Source organism: Tachysurus fulvidraco, chromosome 15 (assembly GCF_022655615.1).
Source record: "Tachysurus fulvidraco isolate hzauxx_2018 chromosome 15, HZAU_PFXX_2.0, whole genome shotgun sequence".
NCBI lineage: Eukaryota > Metazoa > Chordata > Actinopteri > Siluriformes > Bagridae > Tachysurus > Tachysurus fulvidraco.
The window spans coordinates 17,074,063-17,100,925 of NC_062532.1; the positions used below are offsets into that span (position 1 = coordinate 17,074,063).

General features: G+C 40.5%; 1 protein-coding gene across 17 annotated transcripts in view; it reads left to right on the plus strand.

The window, feature by feature from the left end:
• mapk8ip3 (mitogen-activated protein kinase 8 interacting protein 3) overlaps positions 1-26,863 on the plus strand; it is a 33,970-nt gene that overhangs the window by 5,997 nt on the left and 1,110 nt on the right. The window contains exons 2-33 of one of the 17 annotated variants that reach the window (XM_047800740.1): positions 2,208-2,328; positions 2,477-2,547; positions 3,125-3,210; positions 4,386-4,409; positions 4,942-5,086; positions 6,350-6,563; positions 6,850-6,949; positions 8,188-8,306; positions 8,807-8,812; positions 11,386-11,409; positions 11,921-11,978; positions 12,148-12,300; positions 12,926-12,983; positions 13,491-13,621; positions 13,750-13,806; positions 14,969-15,139; positions 17,266-17,425; positions 18,487-18,537; positions 19,510-19,596; positions 19,685-19,837; positions 20,992-21,157; positions 21,523-21,714; positions 22,580-22,742; positions 23,094-23,213; positions 23,372-23,452; positions 23,549-23,616; positions 24,203-24,351; positions 24,535-24,706; positions 24,831-24,944; positions 25,195-25,233; positions 25,947-26,114; positions 26,255-26,401. In XM_047800740.1, the coding sequence (XP_047656696.1) occupies positions 2,208-2,328; positions 2,477-2,547; positions 3,125-3,210; positions 4,386-4,409; positions 4,942-5,086; positions 6,350-6,563; positions 6,850-6,949; positions 8,188-8,306; positions 8,807-8,812; positions 11,386-11,409; positions 11,921-11,978; positions 12,148-12,300; positions 12,926-12,983; positions 13,491-13,621; positions 13,750-13,806; positions 14,969-15,139; positions 17,266-17,425; positions 18,487-18,537; positions 19,510-19,596; positions 19,685-19,837; positions 20,992-21,157; positions 21,523-21,714; positions 22,580-22,742; positions 23,094-23,213; positions 23,372-23,452; positions 23,549-23,616; positions 24,203-24,351; positions 24,535-24,706; positions 24,831-24,944; positions 25,195-25,233; positions 25,947-26,114; positions 26,255-26,401 (3,568 nt within the window). Of the gene's footprint in view, positions 1-2,207; positions 2,329-2,476; positions 2,548-3,124; positions 3,211-4,385; positions 4,410-4,941; positions 5,087-6,349; positions 6,564-6,849; positions 6,950-8,187; positions 8,307-8,806; positions 8,819-11,385; positions 11,410-11,920; positions 11,979-12,147; positions 12,301-12,925; positions 12,984-13,460; positions 13,622-13,749; positions 13,807-14,968; positions 15,140-17,265; positions 17,426-18,486; positions 18,538-19,509; positions 19,597-19,684; positions 19,838-20,991; positions 21,158-21,522; positions 21,715-22,579; positions 22,743-23,093; positions 23,214-23,371; positions 23,453-23,548; positions 23,617-24,202; positions 24,352-24,534; positions 24,707-24,830; positions 24,945-25,194; positions 25,234-25,946; positions 26,115-26,254; positions 26,402-26,863 lie in introns of all 17 variants that reach the window. The other 16 variants (XM_047800736.1, XM_047800735.1, XM_047800741.1 and 13 more) reach the window with 16 other exon arrangements.

Genomic DNA, 26,863 nt, shown 5'->3' on the forward strand with positions numbered 1-26,863 from the left:
ACCAGACTCAAAAAGGAACCCCATCCTCATTTGGGTGACACCGGACATGAAATAATGTCAATGTAAATAATGTAATTTCTACAACAGTTTATAGTTGAGTGGAATTAAGCAACCAAGAGGATACAGTTCCATATAATGTAAAACTAATAACCATAAAAAATAATTGTTCTATAACATGAACATGTTGTAAGAATTGTTTTATTCCTTATTTAGTCAGCTATAGTATCAAATGTACTGTAAACAGCATTCATTGTACATACTACAGACTGTAATTTGGACATTTAGAAGAATAGAAGCCTTTATTATCACCACATATACATTACAGCACAGTGGAAGTCTTTCCTTCACATATCCCAACTGAGGAGTTTGGGGTCAGAGTACAGGGGCAGCTATGATACAGCACCCCTGGAGCAGGGAGGGTTGAGGGCCTTGCTCAAGGGCCCTAGAGTGGCAGATTGGCTGTGCTGGGCCTTAAACCCCGATCCTCCAATCAACAACCCAGAACCTTAACCACTTGAGCCACCACTGCCCCCTTTAATAGACATTGTATAGTATGGTAGAGCTATGATGGGAAGCTGCATGTTATTGAGGGGAAACATATACCCCTTTTCCACCAAAGAACCGGGTGCTGGTTCAGAGTTGGTGGTGGTTCAAAGTTGGTTCCAGGAACAACTTGGTGAAAAAATTATAACATTGGTTTGTTTTAAATTCTAAATGACTAAATAATATGCTTTAAGATATAAACTGTTTGTGTGTGTGTGTGTGAGTGAGTGTGTGTGTGTCACGGCAGAGATTCAGCTGCTTGTTTATTCCAAACGGAGTACAAGTTTGACATTATGAGGACATTGTTGCTGGTCCCAATGTTAAAAAAGTGCATTAAATGAGAAAGTGTGTGTACAGTATGTGTGTGTACGTGTGAGCTGCATGGAATGAGGATTACTGATTTCAGTAGTTTCACAGTGTTTCTTTTGCACTTCTGCAGAAAGAAGCTATTGTGCTCTGTCAAAACTCCCACAGCTCCAAGTCAACATGCATGCTCATCCTTTGTTCGTGTGTTTGTGTGTGTGTGTGTGTGTGTGTGTGTGTGTGTGTGTGTGTGTGTGTGTGTGTGTGTGTGTGTGTGTGTGTGTGTGTGTGTGTGTGTTAGATATTTCCAGATGTCTATCTATGTTTATTTTTGTTGTCAGCATCTATCTCTTGGCTCCTCTTTCTTTCTCTTTGACATATTTCTTCTCTAGACATTCAAAGCGAAAGTACATGATTTAAGCGTTACTATTAAACAAATCATAATCAACAAATGTATAGCCACAAACTAATTGCACACTAAAAAATATACTATATGGCCAAAAGTGTGTGGATGCCTGACCATGAGCTTCACATGTGAGCCCTCCCACAAAGTCAAAGGCACATGATTGTCTAGGTATAGGGTAAGATTATGATTTCTATTCACAGGAACTAAGGGGACCAAATCTGTTTCAGCATGAAAATTCCACTGTGCACAAAGCAATGTCCAAGACATGGTTCATAAAGGTTGGTTTGGAAGCACTGGAGTGGCATGCACAGAGCCCTGGACAGCTTTGGGTTAACTTGGACTACAAACTTGCCCAACATCAGTGCCCTGACCTCATTAATAAAATTTAGTGAAGACTACAAGACTAAAGACTGTTATAGAATAGAAGAGAAGCCTTTATTTGTCACATTACATCACAGTGAAATTATTTCTTCACATATCCCAGCTTTAGAAGTTGGGGTCAGAGCACAGGGTCAGCCATGATAGAGCGTCCCTGGAGCAGTGAGGGTTAAGGGCCTTGATCAAGGGCCCAACAGTGGCTTGAACCCCGATCCACAACATAGAGCCTTAACTGCTAAAGCCACAACTGTTATAGAAGCAAAGGAGGATGCGAGTCTACAGTATATTAATGCTATGCTAACCGGATATCATGGTCCGGTGTACACATACTTTTGGTCATATATTGTGTAACTGTTGTCACCATGCAGTCATGATAGTTGTTTAGTTAGTTACAAAGTCCTTTGTAAGCAGGAAACATAGCACACAAAGTTATGTAGCTGAAGGTAGCTCTCCAGCTGGACTGGAAATGATTTTAATTTGTGTGGTGAACCCATTAGGGACAACCCGATTTAGTGTGCTAACTGACATGCTAAGAATGCATACTCTGTGTGCGTTTATTTTCTTTGTCCATTAACAGAAGTTTATCGAGTTTGAGGATGCGTTGGAGGCAGAAAAGAAGGATCTCCAGGCCCAAGTGAAAGTTTTAGAATTACAGGGAAAGCAGTTGGAACTTAAGACCAAAAACTACGTAGATCAGAGTGAGTACACACACACACGCACACACACAAGCACATGAACGAGATTGCAGCATGCATTCACACAAACACATACAATGCCCTTTTTAACGAACACAAAACACAAATAACTCAACTGGTGTGTAATTGTGGTTTCTGAATCGTTTTGTAGTCTCCCGTTTGGAAGAACGTGAGTCAGAGACGAAGAGAGAGTACAACGCTCTTCATCAGAGGCACACAGAAGTAAGAACCACACAAACACAAACACACACAATGCTTGAATCTTTATCTGTATAATGCAAATATCTGTATTCGGTTTAAACCAGAAGTGCGCGTGGCCTTCTCTGAATTTTTTATATTATTATTATTATTTAAAACCTGTGCTTCAGGTAACACTGGATAATCCCTCTCATGCAGTGTTTTATTTCTATATAATTTTCTAAAATATAAGCTTATTTGAACCGATGCTACCTTGAGCAGGCAGTTATAAAGGAAGAATGATTGAAGGCACCACTCATCCATGTTAATGAATGAGGTCTTTGTTTTTCCTGTGAGCTTCATATCTGACTGCATGTACGCTCACTAAAGACCTTTCATTTCCACAACCTTTTTGTTGGAATTCCAAATCTGATGCACATATCTAGTCTCAACCAGAGACTAGATATAGGCCTTGCTCAGGGGCCAAGGAGCGGCAGATTGGTGATCCTGGGATTCACGCTCATGACCTTCTGATCAGTAGTCCAACACCTTAACCACTAAGCTACCACATTACATTTAAGGTAACTAAATACTAATGTATGTACATTTGTTTCTTTTCCAGATGATTCAGACCTATGTTGAACACATTGAACGCTCCAAAATTCAGCAGGCTGGAAGCAACCAGTCAGACACAGGCTGTGGAAGAAGGTGTGTGTGTGTGTGTGTGTGTGTGTGTGTGTGTGTGTGTGTGTGTGTGTGTGTGTGTGTGTGTGTGTGTGTGTGTGTGTGTGTGTGTGTGTGTGTGTGTGTGTGTGTGTGTGTGTGTTTAAACCAGTAGGTCTTTGGTATAATGTTGTATGTGTTAGTTGCTTTTGTGCTTTACTCTTATATGTGCAATGTATTAAGGTACATATAAGCTGGTTTGGTTGAGATCCCATGATAAAAGCAGTCGCCTTGGTGATGGTGTTGCTAGGCGCTCGTTGGACTGAGATGCTGGTTGACAGTCTGTCAGTTCATGCTTAGTCACAGGCTTTTCACGGCTGGTCCTCAAACACACACCCATTATATGCACTCAACAAAATGTGCACGTTATTATCCATTTGCAAAGTAGTTATTTGTTCAACGTCCGCTAATGTTAGCGACAACGTCTTTGTACAACGTCCACTAATGTTAGCAACAACGTCTTTGTACAACGTCCGCTAATGTTAGCGACAACGTCTTTGTACAGCGTCCGCTAATGTTAGCGGCAACGTCTTTGTACAACGTCCACTAATGTTAGCAACAACGTCTTTGTACAACGTCCGCTAATGTTAGCGACAACGTCTTTGTACAACGTCCGCTAATGTTAGTGACAACGTCTTTGTACAGCGTCCACTAATGTTAGCGGCAACGTCTTTGAACAACATCTGATAATGTTAGCTACACCGTCTTTGTACAGCGTCTGCTAATTTTTTCCAAGCTCCCACTTGTGATGTAATTAATGCGATGCTCATGTGCAACTGTCATAATCTCGAGAGCACATTAAGGCAATACCTGGAGATAATTATTAGATCATTCTTCACTTCTTGTTTAGACAATACATACACACATACATATTCATACACACATACATTTTCATTCATATCAGTTCCCAAATGGGGTGTTAACCATTTTCATAATGCTTTGTATTGTGACTGATTTGCATCATGTGTGCTGTGGTATGTTATCTTAAATGTACCATGTTTTTTGAAAGAGACATGTGTCTGTCTGTTCGTCTCTGTGTCCTTAAGTCTAATTTGCGCCTTTCTTGTTGTGCTGCTCTCTCTCTCTCTCTCTCTCTCTCTCTCTTGCTCTCTCTCTCTCTTACTGTTTGTGTGTGTGCACTGCTGTGTTTGTCTCCTCAGTCAACGCAACACCTGGAGGAAAAGGTAAAAATGCCCCACTATCCTATCTGCCTCTACAAGAGTTTATCACTCCCTGTTCCTACCCTTGGCTCTAATTTTAGTCCTTGTAAATGAAGACGAATCCCTCCCTGATTGAATGACCCCAGTTATACACTGAAAAATCGATACCTCTTTCTCCTTTGTGTGCGTTCACATAACCCAGACTCACATGTCTATTCTGGGCTGGTTTTTTACTAGGCTTTGACCTTAAAGGAAAAATCCACTATTGATGAGAACGTTGAAGCTTTAGAAGCTGATCTGTTGAGTGTAGGGGAGTGTAGGGGATTAAGATTAGGTGAGTGACCTAAAGAAACTAAACAAATAATCACTGCTGCTTTCCTATTATCTTGTCAAAAAATAAAAAACATCTCCAAAAAAATGTCATTATAAAACTACTAAAGATTACATGTTAATTCTAAAGATTAAGAGTGGATTTTTCCTTTCGTCTTACTATATGCTACATTTCTCATTCCCTGTATCTCTCTCTCTTTCTCTCTCTCGTTCTCTCTCTCTTTAGTAAAACGGAGCGACCACCTTCGTTGAGTCTGTTTCCCACCGGGGATGCAATGGTACGTGGGGGTCACGGGGGGGCTAGGACGACGTCCGCAGACGCCTGGCATGCCAGTGATCTGGGTCGAGCCGTCTACGCCCCTGGCTTCCAGGTGTGATAGATAGGGCATGTTGTCCTACTGCAGCTGGGCAAGGAGTCATCATAATGACATCGCTGTTCTGCCCGCTCCCTCCCTTGTGTCGCTGGAAGACAAGTTCTGTCTAGCGTCCCGTCATACTGGATGCCAGCAGGCATACAGGGATGCATAATCTTTATTTTGTCCTTTCACGTCGAAGTTCAGCAGAGGATTATTTTGAGCTCAACAATGAATCAAGACTATAGGTTCATTGTTTTCTGCTTTCAGAGGCTGAGAAAATCATTTATGCAAATATAAAAAGAACGGCAGTGAAAGTAACCACTCATATAGGATGTAGGAGCCTTTTAGGAAAACGGTGCTTTCAGGAATGAGACAGATCCTGGGCAGGTTAACCCTCAAAACATGATCATTTTTTTTCATCGGAGAGTCTGCACAATAACAATACAGACAGACATAACAAAAATATCACAAGATTTCATCTAGAATTAAGAAATGATAAAGAAAATTGGCTTCGCTTTTTTCGGCTGCGCGAGATGACATACTTTCAACCCCTGTCATTCACAGCAAAACTAACCAATTGCTGGCATCTGTGAGCTTATGTATGCACTAGATTGTGTTACACTGCCCTGTAATGCAGCATGAGCAGCAGCTTGACAAGATGCATTTGCTTGGCTAGTCTTCATCCTACCCAGTTTGTAGCTGGTGCAGTGATGGAGAAGAGCTGGCTAGTTTATTTGAAATAATGTGAGCTGTAATGATAGCTAGCTATCACAGTCTGGCAATGACAATAACTAACAGCAAAACTGGATGTGAGCGTTTAGATGTGAGTAAAATGCCCTACATGACACAACACCATGAAACCCTTTATTATATTAAGGGTGATTAAAGCATTGCAGTTTTAAATGCATTTATTATCCACACTAATATACAAAAATCTGTGGATCTCTCATAGTAAGGTTTACTGGTTCGTTTTCTTTTGTTATAAGAAAACGGAAAACCCAAACTCGAGGCCAGTTCCATACTTCCTGATTTCTATGTGACTCATTGGTCACATGACTGAGCAGTGCTTGTTGCTTATTTGTGGCTCCGATGTTGCTTTAATGGACAAATTTACATCAAAGTGCTTATACTCTATGTGAATTGTGTGTGTGTTTGTGTGTTTTTGCGTTTAATAGTCCAAATTTCTGCAATATTTGTGCAATGTTGAATTCATTCATAAGCAATGATGTGTTTGTATTGTGATTCGGGTGCGTTTCTGATCTCACTCCCAAAATAAAGGAGGACGGTTCAGAGTCTGACTCGCCCAGCAGCACAGGCAGCAAATCAAATACTCCCACCTCATCTGTTCCCTCGGCAACTGTTACTCCTCTCAATGAGAAGATGGTTCCCTCTGGAGAGTTTATGTGCCGGGGGCGGAGCCGCAAAAGTGCCAAGAGGCTCAGCAGGAATATGGAAGTGCAGGTCTCACAGGAGACCAGAAATGTCAGCATCGGTGAGAAAGAGAGAACGAAGGACAAGAAAATGTGGAAATCCCAATATGTTATAGTTACAGTATCGCATATAAAAGCTATAACATTGTGTAAAAGACGTAATCTTTGCGGAAAACTTCTCAATAATATGCACTGTTGTCTCAGTTAGATGACATAAATACTTTTTGTATGCAAAGTTTGCTTGGGGTTTAAGGAATGCTGATGGATTTATGAAAATCAAGCCCAGTTCTGTTATAACCCGTGTGTGCGTGCGTGTGTGTGTGCGTGTGTGTGTATGTGTGTGTACAGGTATGGGAAGCAGTGATGAGTGGCCTGAATTTCAAGAAATAGATTCTACACCAGAGATAGATATGTGCCCGGATCCTCGTTTCTATGGCGGTGGAAACAGGTGTGAGAGTAATTAGACTTTATTATTAATAGTAAATAGAGTAATAGTTTTTGCTTTATTCTGAAAAGAATCCATCTTTTTCATATAGAAAGGGTATTTCATTCTATATTTTTTATTTATGTTGAATGCTTATCCATATTTGCTACACAATCACTGTCTTTTGCATTTGTACTGTACATATGGATCCGTATCGTGACCGCGAAAGCCTCATTGACTATTTGCCGTGAGATCAGTAATGCTTTTGTATGGAAACATTCAAGGGCTACGTTTAAAAATTATGTTCATTTTCAAAGGGAAATTCACAAATGGCTCAGGGACATACTGTAGGTTTAATTTTTCTGAGCTACTAATTCAAAGAATTATAATCCAGTTTTTTTTTTGCTAACAAATACAATACATACAGAAGAACTGAAGAGAGAATTTTCAATATAATATATCTAACAAGAGTCTAGTATGGTGGCCGAGAAGTGCGAAACACATTAACAAATCCGAAAACACAACGACAAGTCAGACAACCCGGAAAAGTTGGGTATCGTTTGTGAATGGAAACTTACCGATCATCGGACGAGACACCTTTCATTCACCTGTATATCTTGCGTGACTGGTGTGTCTTGTCCGATGATCAGCAAGTTTCCATTCACAAACGATACCTACCTTTTCCGGGTTGTCTGACTTGTCGTTGTGTTTTCGGATTTGTTAATGTGTTTTGCACATCTCTGCCACCGTAGTCTAGTGTATTGCTACATGAATGTTCCTGGATACAACACTCATTATGGGGAATGCGATGGCTTAGTGATTAAGTTGTTTGTTTACTGCTTAGACGGCTGTGATCTAAAATACCCGGTCCACCAATCTGCCACTGCTGGGCCCCTGAGCAAAGCTCTTGACCCTCAATTGCTCAGTTATATAAAATGAGATAAAAATGTATGTTGCTCTGTATACGGGTATCTGCCAAACGCTATAAACGCAATTACGTAATATTTTTGGTTTCAAAATCTGGCTTCCATCTTCATTATTTTATACAGCTTATAAAATATCACTCTATCTTAATTATGTTTAAGTCTGTAGTTATTTCAGAGGTCTGAATACCGATGTGCAAATATTGGTTCTCACAAGTTAATTCTAAATGCAAACCTAAAAAGAATATATACTTACATATCTGCTTTGTTTATTATTTTATATCTTATTTTTTACTGTTATTTATTTGTTTGTTTGTTTGTTTATTTATTTATTTTCAGTCCATCTCAAGGAATAGTGAACGAGGCATTTGGCATCAACACAGACTCCATCTACGACGAGATCAAAGACGCCAAGTCTGACATCATCGGCGATGTGGATGCCGGAGCGGAGCTACTCGGTAAGCTTTAGTCATGACAATCTTATGAGATTTTATCTTCTCTGTACTGTTGAAGTCGTAGCATCTTATAAATGCAGGCCTATGATTTGTTCATGACCTGTATTTATGATTTAACATTGCTTTTAAATGATCCACTTAGTTAAACAAGTGACCTTTGCACATTGACCTGCATGACTTTTTTGAGTGATGGCTACACTGCTAACAAAGGCTGCTGGGATATCACGCTTGCCCCATGGCTGCAGCACCCCAACCATCAAACCCATTGTGAAAGACGGAAACCTTTCATTTCAGTATGTTTGGCTTAAAGAGAGTTTTGATCTGTTTATCTTATAGTTCGGGGCGTTTTTCTATTTGTTTTTAGTTTACTGTAAAGGCAGTATTTGATTTGTTTATCTCAGTGTGAAGGTGGTGCTTTGATTTGATCGGCCGTCTCAATCACTGACCCTTGACCCCTCTCTGTGCTTCCTTCCTGTGTGTGCTTCTCCTGGCCATGCCCCTAGGGGAATTCTCAGGTGTGTATCTCATCACTGATCATATTATTATTTGGAATATGTTTTATTTCTTTGCTCTTTTACCTCCACACTTTGTTATATATGATGTGAATAGAATATAACAGAATCTCATTTTAACACCAACTGAACCTAAAAACATCAATGTCGTAGTATTCTTCTGTAATCTGTTTCCGAGTGCTTTTCCACACACGGATCGTCGGGATTAAGGGAAGGGGAAATTGACACGATTAATTACACATTTTAACATCCGCATGTGCATGGTGATGTAATCAGAAATCGAAAGCTGTTCAGAAGCGGACACGAATACTGTAGAAGTAGAATAGAAAGGAAATAGCATCGAATAAAAATGATTTCAAGCTTGACATCGGCAAACCATATCTAGAAATAAGACAAAGAAATCTTATAGATGCAAAGATATTTTGTAAAGTCTTAAATGATTGATATTGATAGACAGGGAAATGAAGTTATAATTGAATTTTTAGCTTTGCCTTAACATTCATGGAATTTGGCAGATGCTCTTATCCAGAGCGACCTACATTTATCTCATTCATACAGCTGAGCAATTTAAAGGTTATAAGGGTCTTGCTCAGGGGCCCAGGAGTGACAGCTTGGTGGCCCTGGGATTTGAACTCAGAACCTCTCGATCAGCAATCCAACACCTTAACTACTGAGCTACCACAAGGACACATGTTTTGAACAGCTGCATTTTTAAAGCTAACAAGGATTATAGGAATCATTTAGATCAGAATCATGGTAGTAATAGTAATAGTTTTTTTTTTGGTGACTGGAATTGTATTTAGTCATGAAGATATTTCTAACCTGAGCAGAAACCTCAAACAAGTCCATTTGACAAGACTAACAAGACGTTCATATAACTTGGATAACCGAACGCACATTACATGATCTTTAGACATTTTCTTATTCTGCTGTTTGTAGGAAGTTTATATATGTGTGACGGTCTGGGAAAACCCTTCGTTTTGGTGCAGTGCTTATATTTTTTACTACATACAGTATAGTTCTGAAAACAAGACATTTTTAATGAATTGAATTCTGCTTCTCTTTGCATGTATCTCAGCCAAGAGTGAGGTTATAATATATAAAAATTTTAAACATTTTAGAGATAGTACTCAGTAACCGTCTAGCACAGTGTACAAGAATGCAGGTTGACACACAAGGCTATTTTTCATTAGTCAGTTTGTCAATAGTGTCATATGGTGCTATACTGCCCCAGCTCTTTACTTTGGTATTGCACCATGCTGACACTCCCTGTTTGTTTCTGAGGATGTGCAATAACACTATAAACAACCTCAGGATACAGCCATCTTATGTATACTGTACATAGGCAAAGTTACAACAGTAGATATTTATACTACTATTTTAAGCAAACTGGCTCATTAAACACCATGAGATTTGCAGGCAGCTAGCCGAGGCAAGATTAAAAAGTATCTAAAAATGTACACGTTGTTTTTAGATATAGTTGTTGTTTCCTAAAGTTAAGATGTCGGATTCTATTCTATCCTTTCAAATGATTTTAAACTGATTCTCTTTTTTTTGGCCACAAATCAGTCACAGTGAAATTTTGGAATTTTGAGTTATTTTTCCCAGACCACCGCACAAAATATAGTGTGAGTGTGTGTGTGTGTGAGTGTGTGTGTGTGTGAGTGTGTGTGTGAGTGTGTGTGTGAGTGTGTGTGTGAGTGTGTGTGTGAGTGTGTGTGTGAGTGTGTGTGTGAGTGTGTGTGTGAGTGTGAGTGTGTGTGTGTGAGTGTGTGTGAGTGTGTGTGTGAGTGTGTGTGAGTGTGTGTGAGTGTGTGAGTGAGTGAGTGAGTGAATGAGTGTGTGAGTGTGTGAGTGAGTGAGTGAATGAGTGTGTGTGTGAGTGTGTGTGTGAGTGTGTGTGTGAGTGTGAGTGTGAGTGTGTGTGTGTGAGTGTGTGTGAGTGTGTGTGAGTGAGTGTGTGTGTGAGTGTGTGTGAGTGTGTGAGTGTGTGAGTGTGTGAGTGAGTGAGTGAGTGTGTGAGTGTGTGAGTGAGTGAGTGAATGAGAGTGTGAGTGAGTGTGAGTGAGTGTGAGTGAGTGAGTGTGAGTGAGTGAGTGAGTGAGTGTGAGTGAGTGAGTGTGAGTGAGTGAGTGTGAGTGAGTGAGTGTGAGTGAGTGTGAGTGAGTGAGTGAGTGTGAGTGAGTGAGTGTGAGTGAGTGAGTGTGAGTGAGTGTGAGTGAGTGAGTGTGAGTGTGAGTGAGTGTGTGTGTGTGTGTGAGAGTGTGTGTGAGTGTGTGTGAGTGTGTGTGAGTGTGTGTGAGTGTGTGTGAGTGTGTGTGAGAGCTCACACATGAATATGTATTTGTATGTACATAAAATCTCTCAACTAAAACTATATCTCACAGAAGTTTTCCTGTTTTCTCCTTTTTTCTCTTTCTGTCTCTTTCATACTTAAAAAAAAAAATCCTTTGCACCCTGATGCCCTTCTCATTTTCCTTTTTCTTCTCTTCTTCCTTTATTTAAATTTTACTCCATGTTACTACCCCCTCATTATCCTGCTGCCCCACTTCGCCTCTTTTTCGGGCGTCTCTCAGTGCGGGATGATTTCTTTGGTAAGGCCCTGGCCCGCTGATTCCTCCATGTCTATGTGTTTTATGTGGACCATGCTGACATGATGGTACCCCTCATCTCCCTTTCCTATGCCGTGACGTCATTTCCTGCAGTGCTTCTGCTAAGGCATCTTTCATTAGCATTGCTTTGGAATGGCAATATTTAATTTCTATTTAATGATCAATCTTTAAGTCCTCTATGTTTGTTTGTTTTTTTACAATTTGTTTAGTAATTGGTATAAAAGCACATGCATCTAAGTTGCATTTTGTTGAACTGCTTGTTTCTGAGTTGGATTGTATTTGTACTGCTTTCCCCCCGTCATTGAACGAGTTACCATACTGTTTGCGTACAGTTTTGCACTCGTGAGGAAAATTAACTGCCTCAGTTTTTTTTATTCCAATTAAAAAAAAATATTAAAAAAATTATCGAAACTAATGGTAGTAACCCACACACACTAAATAGCTGATATAAAGATTGTTTTGAGGTAAAGTGCTGATTAACTGTACCTCACAGGGATGGGGAAAGAAGTGGAGAACCTTCTCAAAGAGAACAAACAGCTGCTGGAGACCAAGTAAGTGTGTGTGTGTGTGTGTGTGTGTGTGTGTGTGTGTGTGTGTGTGTGTGTGTGTGTGTGTGTGTGTGTGTGTGTGTGTGTGTGTGTGTGTGTGTGTGTGTGTGTGTGTGTGCTTTTTGTCTGTTCTTACAGTATATGTTTTCACTGACTGTTCCACTCTGCTTAGGAATGCTCTGAACATCGTGAAGAACGACCTGATCGCTAAAGTGGATGAGCTGTCGGGAGAGCATGAGGTCCTGAGGGAGGAGCTGGAGACAGTTAAACAGTCCAAGAACAAAGTGGACAACAGGGTCAAAGAGCTAGAGGAGGATCTGAAAAGGTACATATCTCAATTTAGGTACATATCTCTATAATCTGAGGTGGGAAGTCTGTTGTTCAGCTAGTTTGTATCATCAGCTAGATAACATTTGGAAGATTAGCAATCAAGCTGTTTAGCCTTATCTGTCTTTTTTCTTATTTTCCTTTGTCCCCTTGGCTATGAGCTGCAAATTTATTGACATTTATTGTGAATTATTCTTGTACTTCGACTCTCATACTTGCACATAAGAGTTTATACTTTTCTAATATGATTTATCTGAAGGTTTCAACATTTACCTGAGGATTTATTTAGATGAATCTTTTTTTTATTTGAGTAAAGAATAGTCCTAGTGGGTATTTCCAACAAATTTCAGGAACCTTTAGTGGAACTAAATTATTCTGGAAAGAAGAATTGTATGATTTGCCGGGCAACACTGTGTGAATATCAACAAGCTTTTAAATAACTGGAGTTCTTTTACCTGAGTATTATTAGACTTGTATCATGCAAGATGACAGATAGAAAGCCATAGGAAACAAAATAATCTTGTGGAAATCCTTTTCACCGCTAACATGGCTGTGTGTTTCTGTTACGTCTAATACTACGCTGAAATTACTGTGCGTAAATGACCCTAACTCCATTTCCGCAGGCTGAGAGCTGAGGCACTCGGAGCATCTCAGGACTCAAAGGATGAAGGAGGAGAGGATGTGAGTCTCACACTCTTCAATCAAACAGCACAAAATAAAGAGAGCTTAGTATAATGTTCTGTGTATTCCTGATTGATTAATCCTAAATACCCTACTGATCAATATCAATAACATGCACCTGTACCTGGTCTAAAAAATGGACATCTTTAATGTATACTTAAAATCGTTTAATAATAATAATAATAATAATAATAATAATAATAATAATAATAGTCATTATAGTCATAGTTAGAATGTCACCAGTAATCCCTATTCTGGAATTGGGCATTTGAGGAATATGAATGTATAATATTTATAAAACTTAGGCCTTTTTGATGCTATGTTTTGTTTAACACACATTCCTTTGGCAAATCTTTCCCAAAAAGCTTAACTTCTTGACTAATAAATACGTTTCTTTAAGCAGCTTTGCTTCTAACCACTAACTTTTGCCTGCTTGTGTGCTGTATTTTTTTCCTTTCTCCGGGATTCGTTTGTTAGAATATGGCACAGTATTCGTCCTCGCTGCAGGATGATGTGACTGTGGCGCAGAGGCGCAGGTTCACAAGGGTCGAGATGGCACGTGTCCTGATGGAACGCAACCAGTACAAAGAAAGACTGATGGAGCTTCAGGAGGCTGTTCGCTGGACTGAGATGATCAGGTCTGGGTCACACACATTTAAGCATCACACTGCTCCCTGGTGCAGAACACACACATGCTGTAAGTTTAAGCATAAACTTTCGGTCTTGTGTGTCTTAATTTCTTGTTTTCTTGTCCTCTCTGTTACAGAGCCTCTAGGGAGGGTCCTCAAATTACAGAGAAGAAGAAATCAACCATCTGGCAGTTGTGAGTTGTGTGCTTGATCCTTGCATCTGATCCTTGCTTATTTGTGATCTTCCAACAGTTTCATGAATTTCACCAAACTTCATTGAAGTCAAGTTTTTTTAGTTAAAATTTTATGTTGTTCTAGTTTGGTTCAACTACCTGTTGGTAGTGGTGCGAGTGGAATTTAGATCAGTTTTCAAATCTTCACCTTTCATGCTAATACATTCGCCAACTCTGTCATGCTTAACATCTCATAGATCACTAACCAGCCGAGTCAGGTTTCTGACGGCTAGAAGAATACGTAGGTTTGCAGGATAAGGCTCTAAATTGGTTTAAATCATACTTGACTGATAGAAGCATGGCAGTACGATTTGGATCATACACATCAAGAGCAACATCATATGCGGTGTGCCTCAAGGCTCCATTCTGGCCCCCACACTTTTTTCACTTTACATGCTCCCATTGGGGGATATTTTTAGAAGACACAATATAGCATTTCATTGCTATGCGGATGATTTACAAATATATCTACTGCTAACTAATAGCAACAGTCTAGAACCTTTAATGTCCTGCCTTACTGATATTAAAGCATGGCTGGCTTCTAATTTGTTATACCTTAACAAAAACAAAATTCCAAGGACCAAGTTAAGCCGGAAAGGGGATCGTGCATTTGCGGCTGTAGCACCTAGACTTTGGAATAGCTTACCCATGTACGTCAGGGATGCTGATTCCGTACACGTTTTTAAAATACAACTTAAGACATACTTATTTTCCATGGCATATCCCTCTAGTTGAAATATTTTTTATTATTACTGTAAATGTGTGTACTGCTATTATTAAAATTGTATTTATTTCTTTTTTTTTACTAGATGTTGTAAAGCACATTGGTCAACGTGTTGTTTAAATAGTGCTCTACAAATTAAGTTGACATTGACATTGACGTGACCTGAAATAACTAGCATAACATAAGTGCGTCACATAGCTGGATTGCATTCTGGAGCATTGATCTAAAGTTTGTCGTCTCCACTACTTCTACGTTAGAGTTCTCATTAATACAATGTTGAGAAACCAGTGAATGAGAACATATACTCCTGCGCATATGTATTTACGAGATAACAATAAAACCACAACATAGTGTTTCCTAGGACTTGCTCATGAATCTCTGCTTTTACCTTTTCTCCAGCTTTGCACGACTCTTCAGCACATCCTCAAGCCCTCCTCCAGTCAAACGGCCATACACCAGCGTCAACATCCACTACAGATCCCCGTCTCCTGCAGGCTTCAACCAGAGACGCTCGCACACCATGTGCCAGATCTCCACCTCTGACCGCACACTCGAGTTCTTCCCTGAGGAGTAAGGACAGGCACCAGCACCCACATATTCATACATCTATGGAGTAAAAGCACGATAACTTTACATCTGATACATCAGCAGTACAGCATGCAATGTCCATTTTGTATGTTTGCCTTAATGAATAGGCAACTTGGGGCATTACTGACAGGGTAAAAAATACAACTTTATGCAAATACACCCCATGTGCTTGAAACTCACTTTAGATTGGCAACCTGATATGCAATCTAATATTCCTTATGGTCTGGTATTAATTATACAAAAGCCTATCACTATTGCTTATAAAGAAAAGTAAGTATTTTTCAAGACTCAGTAATGTGTACATTTATCGAAATTAGGCCGTAATGTCTCAAAACACTAATATCACTAATAGACTCTTAAATTGATTATTGTCTCGTTTTTGTTTTAATCTTCACCACACGTTCATAACTTTGATTCGATAAGCATTTGAAGGCTTTAAAAGTGCACTCTCATATCTAACTGCCTTTATATCTCAGGTTTCACTTTCATTTTGACTTTACTGGGAGTTTCTTTGAAATCTGGACTCGCCATGATTATGGAGAACAATTGGCACAAGGAAAGAACCCTCATCTGTGTGTTGTTTTGTAGCCTTAGTTAGTATGTGAAATCATTCACACAGTTTATCTTAGTAAATTAGATCTTTGTGTTTTAACGGAAGGGGGACACGGTGGCTTAGTGGTTAGCACGTTCGCCTCACACCTCCAGGGTTGGGAGTTCGATTCCCGCCTCCGCCTTGTGTGTGTGGAGTTTGCATGTTCTCCCCGTGCCTCGGGGGTTTCCTCCGGGTACTCCGGTTTCCTCCCCCGGTCCAAAAACATGCATGGTAGCTTGATTGGCATCTCTGTAAAATTGTCCGTAATGTGTGAGTGAATGAGAGTATGTGTGTGTGCCCTGCGATGGGTTGGCACTCCGTCCAGGGTGTATCCTGCCTTGATGCCCGATGACGCCTGAGATAGGCACAGGCTCCCCGTGACCCAAGGTAGTTCTCATAAGCGGTAGAAAATGAATGAATGTTTTAACGGAGCAAAGTCGTAAACTTCTTTTCTGTTAAATTATCAAGTAAAGTTCTTCTACGTCATAAATGAAACCACTAATGACTATTGGAGACATAATTAATCCAGGTTAAAAATACGATAATTCAAGATTCAAGAGTTTATTATATTGCAAAGGAAACACTCTGTTACATTATACAAAGAAATTCTTACTTTGTGAATCCTCTAGGCAACCTGTGACAAATCATAAGGACACAAGATGTAAATCACTAATTGACAAAATCACCATTAGTGCAAATGCAAGAAACAAAATTCTGTACATATTTAAAGTGCACCATATGCAATGTAATCATGGAAGACATGTACAAAGTCCTGCAGAGGTAGAATGGGTCAATGTTGGTATTCATGATGATGATGATGATGATGATGATGATAATGGTAAGACAGACCATTTTGTACAAAAAGGAAAAAGGTTATTCCTCAAGAGAATTCATCCCTCACAAGGAAGCACTTTATCCTGGTCTGGGTCACATGTCATGTTGGTTGGTTTACATTCTTACAGAGGTTAGAGTTCAGTATAACATTTGCACTAAGACACCAGTGAAATATTACTCAGCATTAAACTGGGCGAAAATATTTTCCTTAATATGAAAATGCTTTGAAATATGTGTGTTTTTTTTCCTCTGCACATGTTCCTGATATCGCATACAGTACATTGTGTTTTGTTTCTTTTTCTGTTTTCTCATGAAAGATTTCTGATATTTTTGAAGTGCTATGCTGCTCCTCCTGCTGCATAAAACATATACACACATTACAAGCTTACACACATCTAATCTATAATATCAACTCAAATCAGCATACAAGCTATAGTCCAATGCATGCTTGCTCACAGCTGGGCTTCTTCATGCGTATGTGTGTCTCTGTGTTGTAGAGCTGCGCAGTTTTACTTTCTGTCTCACCTCTAACCCACGGCCAAAATTTTCTTTTCTCTCTCTAACTTTTCCCCTCACTCTTTCTATCACTTCTGCGTACGCGGCTGTCTGGCTGGCTCACTGGCGCTCTTTTGCGGACCGCTCGCCCCCTCTATCTTTCCCTTTCTGTCTTTCTGTTCCATAGACTCCCCAGTAATGGTGTTGCATCTCTCCTTAGCGACTCAGCGCTCTCGGTTCGTAGGGAGCAGCGGCGTGAGCAGTACCGGCAGGTCCGTGAGCACATGCGCAGGGACGATGGCCTCATGCAGGCCTGTGGCTGGAGTGTGCCACCGCGCTTTAAACAGGTAGTGCCACTTTACCTTTAATCTTTCTTCTCTCACCTACGCTCCAGCTGCTGAATTATGGCGACTCATGTAGCTGTTATGAAAGGCCAAGTTTGAAGAAATACTAGTGAAGCAGGAAAGAAAAACCGAAAAGCAGGTAATGTGGGACAATATCATATAGAGAATGAGGATAAGGACATTTCTTGAGGTTAATATGCTCTGTTGCAGAGTCTTCCTGTTCTTGAGTCTGCACAGAGATCTGCTAGCGTGATAGTGAAGCCAGACATAACATCTGACTGTGCTAGCAGGAGGGCAGTAACTGCCATTTTCTATGCATATGAGCTAACAGCTGTGATTAGCCATCCTTTTCAACCAGTGTTACAGTAGTATCCTGGCAAGTCTCCTCCTCCTCCGGTGTTTAATTTCACCTGGATACTCGTGATATGTCCCCTGCTATAATCATTGACTGCATGTGCACATGACACTATTTATAATACACATTGTTTTATCACATTTATCACATTTTACATTATACAGTTGTAAAAGAGTAATAGATATAATCACACCCAGAAGAGAGAAAGTGTCCTTTCTTGTTGTCTCAAGGCGTTTTTCTTTACCACAGTCACCTCTGGGTCTCTTGTTTGGTTCTCGTTTTCATACGGATCCACATCTGGATTAGGTTTTACTATACAAAAAAGAATTCAATTCAATAAGATGTGGCATCCCTGGAATTTTTTAACGTATTTGAACTTATGAAATTATCTTATGATAAAGCTAAGCTACATTGGTCTTTGGAATGACTTTGATTTTCGGGTTGCCGGCAAGTTGTTTGATAGAAAATAGTCATCAATGTCAGAGTCATGTGCTCGATGTAGTTTCCTGTTACCAGGACAAAAAAGTATTGTGCTTGTAGGCGTCTCATATCGAGCAGTCGTTCAGTTTAAATAAAACAAAGAGTTTTAAATGGTCACTGGATCTTGGAGCAGCAGCAGCTGATTATGTCAGTTGGTGAGAGTGTGTGTGTGTCAGGGTTGCCAGTGGTGACTGTGTGTCGCCGTGGCTCTAACTGTGATCTCCTACAGACGGGTTCCCAGGCAGACAGCGCTCAGGACGCCGCAGGAAAGAGGCCGCAGGCAAGTCTGCCCAGCAGAGGACTAGCATGCACCTCTCCTTCCCCACCCCTGTTAAACTCCACCCCTAATCTTACCCGAACTTTGCCCAGCAGTCAAACCTAACCGAAGCTCTGCCTCATTAGGTGTGACAAAGATCCCTTAAGGTTCTTTGATGGGTTTAACAAAGCGTAATGGACCAATAACACCTCCAGCACATAGCAACACAATATTGATATACAAATGGTCACCAACCCAGAACTACAGATAGCAACACAAAATAAACACACATTTTTACAACGATCAATACTTTCAAATTGGTTCAACTAATCAGTTGCTATTGGCTGTTGATTCTGTCTTAACAAATGTCAGCGTACAGTATTGATTAATCCCTGTTGAGCATGTTTGTATGTATTTAACCTAAATCTAAATCAGGGGTGTCAAATATGTGACTTGCGGGCGAATAGAATGATCTAATCCAGCCCACCGAATGGGTTTACAATCTACGGCAGTTCTTGTGGAAGATTTAAATAAAAAAAATAAAAAAGAGATGATCTTTGTTATTCCCCTAGGGAGAAAATAGAGCAATAAACTCTGAGACATTTATGTGACACTACTGACAAAATGTGCTAATGATTATGTAATTAATCACTTGCAAAATAAAATGTTTTAAGAATCTCTCTTAAGTCAGTTCTTAGGTTTTATATACCGTAGTTAATGCATTACACACGTTATAGGTATTATATGTTTTAACCTGTGGATGTATTTGGGCTACTAAAGCAGTTTTGGCTTGTGGCCCAAAATGAGTAAAATGATGCATCCTGTTTGACACCCCTGCTCTAACTACACTTTACTCTAACTGTTTTAATGTCTCTCTGTGTTTCTGCACCATCTTAACCAGGCCATGACGAGGCTTCCACCGCAGGCCTTTTTCTACATATGAAGCGGTGTCATTAGCTGCATTGTGATTGTCCTCACCTCCTTGTCTCCTCACAGGCCAATGAAAAAGAGGACAACCGCATGAAAAATGTTCCCGTGCCAGTATACTGCCGCCCTCTGGTGGAGAAGGACCCCAACAGGAAGGTAATACAATTATTATTATAAGATTTGTAGCAAATCTGTACTGTACAGACACAGGATGAGTCACTTAGCATATATTGCCTTTGCGTAGCTGTGGTGTGCTGCAGGAGTGAACTTGTCTGGCTGGAGGACATCCAGTCAAGAGGCAGGAGTGAAGCTACCGGTCAATGGCACCGATCCCTTGACTGGAGAGGATGAGGGAGGAGAGAATAAGAATGAACACAGCTCACCGGAGAAGAAGAAGGTAAACAGCAACAAACAGCAGTGAAAAATGTTACATCATGGATATATAATATAATAATTACATAAACAGTATATCTACTAAAATTTACATTATTCATAGCTATTTAAAATTTACATTATTCATAGCTGCATAAATTCAATAGCCTATAAATATATAAATGGGATCTTTTTAAATAGTCATAAAATAATAACTTTATATCCCAACTCTATGGAATTCTCAGTTCTGATTTTCTACAGCAGCTGCTCATTCTCACATGTTACTGTTTCTATCCTAATAACCCTTTTCATAAACAAATAAAAATATGATGTTATTTAACAAAGAAAAAGTATAATCATGGATATGTTGAAAGAATTTATTTCATTTAAATTTATTCCGTTCTTTAATTCACGTCAGAAAATGTATTTTATTTTTCGATTATGGACGGAGTCTCCAGTCTTAGTCCATCGTAAAGGTCATTCATTTTTATTTTTATTTGTTTAAAATGCCTGGTGAGGGAACAACTGTTTATAATACACTGAACATATTATAAAATGTTTTTGCCCCATTTTCATTCACGGGCAACCGCTCTGGTGGACGTTTCTGCAGTCGGCGTGCCGATTTCACGCTCCCTAAGAACTTGCGACATCTGTGGCATTGTACTGTGTGGTAAAAACTGCACATTTTAAAGTGGCTTTTTATTGTGGCCAGCCTAAGACACACCTGTGCAATAATCATGCTGTCTAATCAGCATCACCTGTGAGGTGGATGGATTATCTCTGCAAAGGATGGATTAGGATGGATTATCTCGGCGAAAACCTGTGCTCACTAACACCGATTTAGACAGATTTGTGAACATTTAAGAGAAATAGGCCTTTTGTGTACACAGATCTTTGAGTTCAGCTCATGAAAAATGGGAGCAAAATCAAGTGTTGTGTTTATAATTTTGTTCAGTGTATATGTGACAACAGGAACTAACTTGTTTTGCTGATATTATACAACACTATATGTAACCGATTAAAAGTATGATTTGTCATTCTGAAATGTATTCGCTGGCAAGTTGCCGTTCACGAATTAAATCACTTTGGGATTTACTTTATAGGAAGAAAATTAACTTTAGGGTGGTAATGTTCCTTTACTTCAGACCATTCACAACTCTCTCTTTCTCTCTCTCTCAGCCTAAGGAGCTACATGAGACCGACTCGATGAATAGCCGTGTTTGGATCCTGACCAGCACTCAGGCAGCCAGTAAAGTGGTCATTATCGATGCCAATCAGCCCGGGTCACTGGTTGACCAGTTTAACGTGTGTAATGCTCATGTGCTCTGCATCTCCAGTGTTCCAGGTGAGAGCTACCCTCACTATCTAAGAGATAACAGCCAGTCACTTATTTCTTTCAGAAACCCAGTATAGACTTTTGCAAGCTTCAGCATTATTTTAACAATAACATTAAATAACATTAATCTAACATTAATCTAATTCTCAGTTGGTCAAGAAGGTGTTTATTCATTTCCTATAACAGTGGTTCTATGTCAGAAGAGTCAGCTACAGGTTTTTATCAACATGCTCATTCTAATAGATTATGTTTTGTGTCGTAACAATTATTCACAAGGACACGTATAGTGGATGCATCACATAATTTCAGCTGAAGAATAATCCGAACAAATCTGTTGTTATTTAAAATGAGATTTGAAATGTTTGTGTGTGCAGCGGCCAGTGAGAGCGATTACCCTGCTGGTGAGATATTTCTAGAGCAGCAGGGTGATGGTGGCTCGGAGGATCCTGGTAGAGTGGAGGGCATGCTGGCAGGCATTACACTGGTGGGCTGTGCAACCAACTGCAGCGTAGTGCGTAGTAACTGCTCCTCACGCACCGACACCCCAGTGCTGGACAAAGCACACGGTGAGCCATATCCTATAACACGTAGTAATGTTTGTCTGTGAAACTGTGAAAGACTCATCATGTGAAATGTTTTCTAGTATATAAAAGAGCTGGTATTATGTTGGCTTTGTAGAAGACAACATTCTGTTTTCCTATTTAAGTTTAGACAAAAATTTATCAAGAGTAACTCCTCCTAGAGCTTTCTAGCCACATGCACCAAATTCGGATATGTTGTAGAACCTGGTCTGAAGTTTGTTGCTATTAATTTTCTAAGCGATCCGAGTACCGGTACTTCTGGTACCGGGTCTCAAAATGGCCTTTTTTCCCTTAGACTCCCTTTGGAGGTTTATAACTCGGCAAGCTTTCGAACTATCTACACCAAACTCGGCCAGCTCCTTTAGGGTGATACTCTGAACAAAGGTTTAAATCAGTGTACCGACTGGCCTTCCGGTTGGGCCGCAGCCCTGCCCCCAATATATGCAAAATCAAAAAAACATGTGACATATCAAAACACTCAGAACAATGAGGGGAACTTCCTCACGTGTATTCTGATGACATCACGTGCTCATCTCCACTTACCTCCAAATGTTTTGGCACCCTAGCTTTCTGTCTACTTGCTTCCAAATGTAACCCTGACCCTTATGTCCACTTGCCTCCAAAAAGTACCGGCCTTTGTGAATACCGGCATCATCAAAGTTTGTTGTGACGAACCTTACAAATCTAGTTTTCAGTTTGCTCTGCTAATATCTATACCATTTTTCTGCTTGTAATTAGAAAATAAACATAAAGACAGTCTTTTTACCTTGTTATTTAACGCACTTTGTTATCTTATACATGTACTATAATTCCTGTGTGTGTGTGTGTTTGTGTGTGTGTGTGTGTGTAGCACCTGCTGCTCCGGTGTGCAGCCGGCTGGCAGTGTCTCAGTCAGCAGAGGAAGCCACTGAAGCCATGGAAGTGTCAGAGGAGGCGGTGCCAAGTGAAGACGGCGTGAGCTCCACCTCATCTGGAATGTTCACCGAACATGTCTTTACAGATAATTCACACAGGTAAGACACACACTACTACAATATTACAGACATATAGAGAACAGATAAGTTAAATTAAACTGCAGTACAATTTTAGATCATTGCCATTGTTGAAACAAGGCGGCTCAGCTTCCTATAGGTGATCATGGGAGGGTTCTGTAGCCATGGCAACATGCCCAGCAGTGGTGTGGTGTAGTATGGTCAAATTGTTAGTGGTGTGGTAATTAAGTGCACAAGGAACTGAATTTCTGTGCAATAATGTTTTGTGCTGTATGCAATTAGGACTAATGGAAATGAAATCATTTGGTGTAGTAATCAAAAACATTGTTTGCTTTGCTCATCGTGTGCCTGCAAAATGTAATATGTGTTTAGTGAGGGTCGTGGCACTAAGGAGGAAGTGACATCAGCACCCACAGGCTCAGAAGGTGGAGGTGATGAACGTGCCGGAACCAGTGCCGCACCTACCATGTGGCTCGGTGCCCAAAACGGCTGGTGAATATCACATATGCATTAGTAAACATATTCTATTACACACACAAAACCCTCTCAAAAATGATTTCACCCATCGCTAAGTCATGTACTGAATCGTTGTGCCCAAAAAAAACACACTTACGTATCAGCTGTGTAACATCTGTCCACTCAATCTTCAGGCTGTATGTGCATTCTGCTGTGGCGAACTGGAAGAAGTGCCTCCATTCCATCAAACTCAAAGACTCTGTACTCAGTCTCGTGTAAGTGGAGTCGCAGTGAAAAGTGCTTTTATATTCATATGCATTATAAAGACAGTTCTGGTTATACCATGTGTGTGCTCTTTCTTGGTCTGTCAGGCATGTTAAAGGAAGGGTCTTGGTGGCACTGGCAGATGGAACACTTGCCATTTTCCACAGAGCTGAAGGTTTGTTTTCTACTTTCCGTGTCTCTAACTATGGACACTTTAACATCTTGTTATAAATATTTTCATTGTAATTGATGTAAACATGTTACCCATACTACCAGTTCAATTTCAACAGTTGTGCTGATTTATTAAGAGATGCCTGAAAATGACACTTTGACAAGGACATTATATGAAACTTAAATTGCGGGGGGCACGGTGGCTTAGTGGTTAGCACGTTTGCCTCACACCTCCAGGGTTGGGGTTCGATTCCTGCCTCTGCCTTGTGTGTGTGGAGTTTGCATGTTCTCCCTGTGCCTCGGGGGTTTCCTCCGGGTACTCCGGTTTCCTCCCCCGGTCCAAAGACATGCATAGTAGGTTGATTGGCATCTTCGGAAAAATTGTCCGTAGTGTGTGAGTGAATGAGAGTGTGTGTGTGTGCCCTGCGATGGGTTGGCACTCCGTCCAGGGTGTATCCTGCCTCGATGCCCGATGACGCCTGAGATCCGAGAAGTTCGGATAAGCGGTAGAAAATGAATGAATGAATGAATGAAGTTAAATTGCAGACTGATTGCTAAGATGTACCTGTGTGTGCATGTCATCTACACAGATGGTCAGTGGGATCTGTCCAACTATCATCTGATGGACCTGGGTCGCCCTCACCACTCCATTCGCTGCATGGCTGTGGTACATGACAAGGTCTGGTGTGGCTACAAGAACAAAATCCATGTAATCCAGCCAAAAAGCATGCAGATTGAGGTAAACTAATCTCGTACATATACTCTAAAGAATAACAAAAAAAAAAAAAGATATACCACAGATCATATTCATGTAGTGAATTAACATTACACCGTTATGTCTAGAAGATCTAAAAAGCTCATCCCAGATTCCTCTAGACTTATTCCTTATTTCTAACTGTTCACATTCGGTTCCCATTTACAGAAATCGTTTGACGCTCATCCTCGCAGGGAGAGCCAGGTCAGGCAGCTCGCCTGGATCGGAGACGGCGTATGGGTGTCCATCCGTTTGGACTCCACACTGCGATTGTACCATGCACTCACACACCAGCATCTCCAGGATGTGGACATCGAGCCCTACGTCAGCAAAATGCTCGGTAACACTGTTCTCTCTATGGCTGAAATCGAACCAAATGTTAACTGTGTGTCGTTGATTTATTGGTATCGATGAGAGACAGTGATTTGAGTTGATCTCTGCTATATTTTGCCTTTGATTGACAGGTACAGGGAAGTTGGGCTTCTCGTTTGTTCGAATAACCGCTCTGCTGATCGGAGGGAACCGATTGTGGGTAGGAACAGGAAATGGAGTCATCATCTCTATCCCTCTGACTGAGAGTAAGATTTCATTGAGAATAACTTATCTGCTTGACCACTGATGGAAAACAAATCATTTTTCTTTCGTCTGTTGTAACTTCCTCGACACTCTGTGATTCTTATGACATCTTTCTCCATTTCTTTTCTGCCAACCCTACTTCTATATCTGCATTTACTTTTATTTATTACCCCTTGCCTGCGCCCTTGCTTTGTCCGGCGGATTTGCCCTTGTGCCCCCACCTTCCTTTCTCCTTTTTTCTAATTCCTGTAGCTGTAGTCCTACATCGGGGACAACTCCTTGGCCTGAGAGGTAAGTTTAGAGCCATCTGTCGCCCATTAATCCTATCACTATTTACATCTTATGTTTTCTTTTCCCATTTACTTTCTTCAAATCATTCCATTCTTATGAGTTGTATTTTGTGTTTCATCATGGTTTACATTAGAACCTTTCTGCATGACTGCATTTACTTATTTTCTGGCTGATTTTTTTTATTTTTTATTTTGTCATCATAATCGTGCCTCCGTATATGTACGTGTGTGCATGTGGGGGTTTTTTGTATGTTAATATATAATTTAGGGAAGCTTCCTTTTGACCTCTCTTTTGTTTTATTTGATTCTAATGCTTCTTTCATATAGTGCTCTCTGGAGAGCCTGGATGACTGATTGCTCCTTTCATTTAAAGGTGGAGTTTGTAATTTTTAAAATGTGTTTGTAAACCTGTAATAATAATGTCAAAGATGAACGGGGTCTCACTAGGTTTTTAATTTAGGTTTTTCTTTACTTTTTTTCTAGCTCTGCTTTACTCTTTTTTTTCCGCCACGGGACACAATTAATTTCAGCAGAGGAATTTGCTGCAGGAGACCGAGAGAAGGGCTTTTAATAAAATGTTCTTGTAATTGCAGTTCACCTCGCAGACAACAGAGGGCTCTAAAATTACAAACTGCTCCTTTAGGCATTGGCCTGATAATATTTCGCATCAATGGGTTTGATGTTGCTAATAGATTTCATGTGCTTTGTTCCTAGCAAACAAGGTGTCTCCTACATCATCAGGAGGCGTGATCCATGTTTATGCCGATGACAGCAACTCAGACAAAGGAAACGGTAGCTTCATCCCATATTGCTCCATGGCTCAGGCTCAGCTGTGCTTCCATGGGCACCGGGATGCAGTCAAATTTTTTGTGTCAGTGCCAGGTACATGCTGACTTCCCCATCGGTGTTACTTCAGCTTCAGAACTTACTTAAAAGACTATTGCAATCATTTATTTGTTTTTCTCTGGTTTAGAGTAAGATGAATACTTTTTTCCTAATTGCCGGTTTCATTTTTATTCCAGGCAACGTACTGGCCACCCTAAATGGCAGTGTCCTGGACAGTCCATCAGAGTCTCAGGGTTCTTCTGCCCCAGCAGAAACAGAAGCTCAGAGTGTTCAGAATGTGCTGGTCCTCAGTGGAGGCGAGGGTTACATCGATTTCCGTATAGGTAAGGAACAGAGACCAATACTCAAAAGTACAGAAAACCTACTGAATTATTTTAGAAGGGGCTAGCACGGCGGGAAGACAAACATCTGTGTGGAATTTTACAGGTTTTCCAAGGTTTACTCCAGGAAGACTCCAGTATCAGGCAGTCAGACAGAAAGGGATGGAGGGGTAGACAGACAGACAGACAGACAGTAAGAAAGAGATGGATTAACAGACAGAGGGCTATATGAATGAATAACTGAACGAACTAACAAATAAAGCAACATTGGGCTGGGCAGTGGGCCAGGCGCAGTATCCCGATCTCTCATTGCCGTGAGCTGGGTTCAATTCCCAGGCAGGGCGCTAACCCAGCCACTTAGTGCCGGGCTCAAGAGCAGATAAAAATGGAAGGGTTGTGTCAGGAAGGGCATCCGGTGTAAAACCCATGCCAAATCTAATATATGTACCACGTTATCTGCTGTGA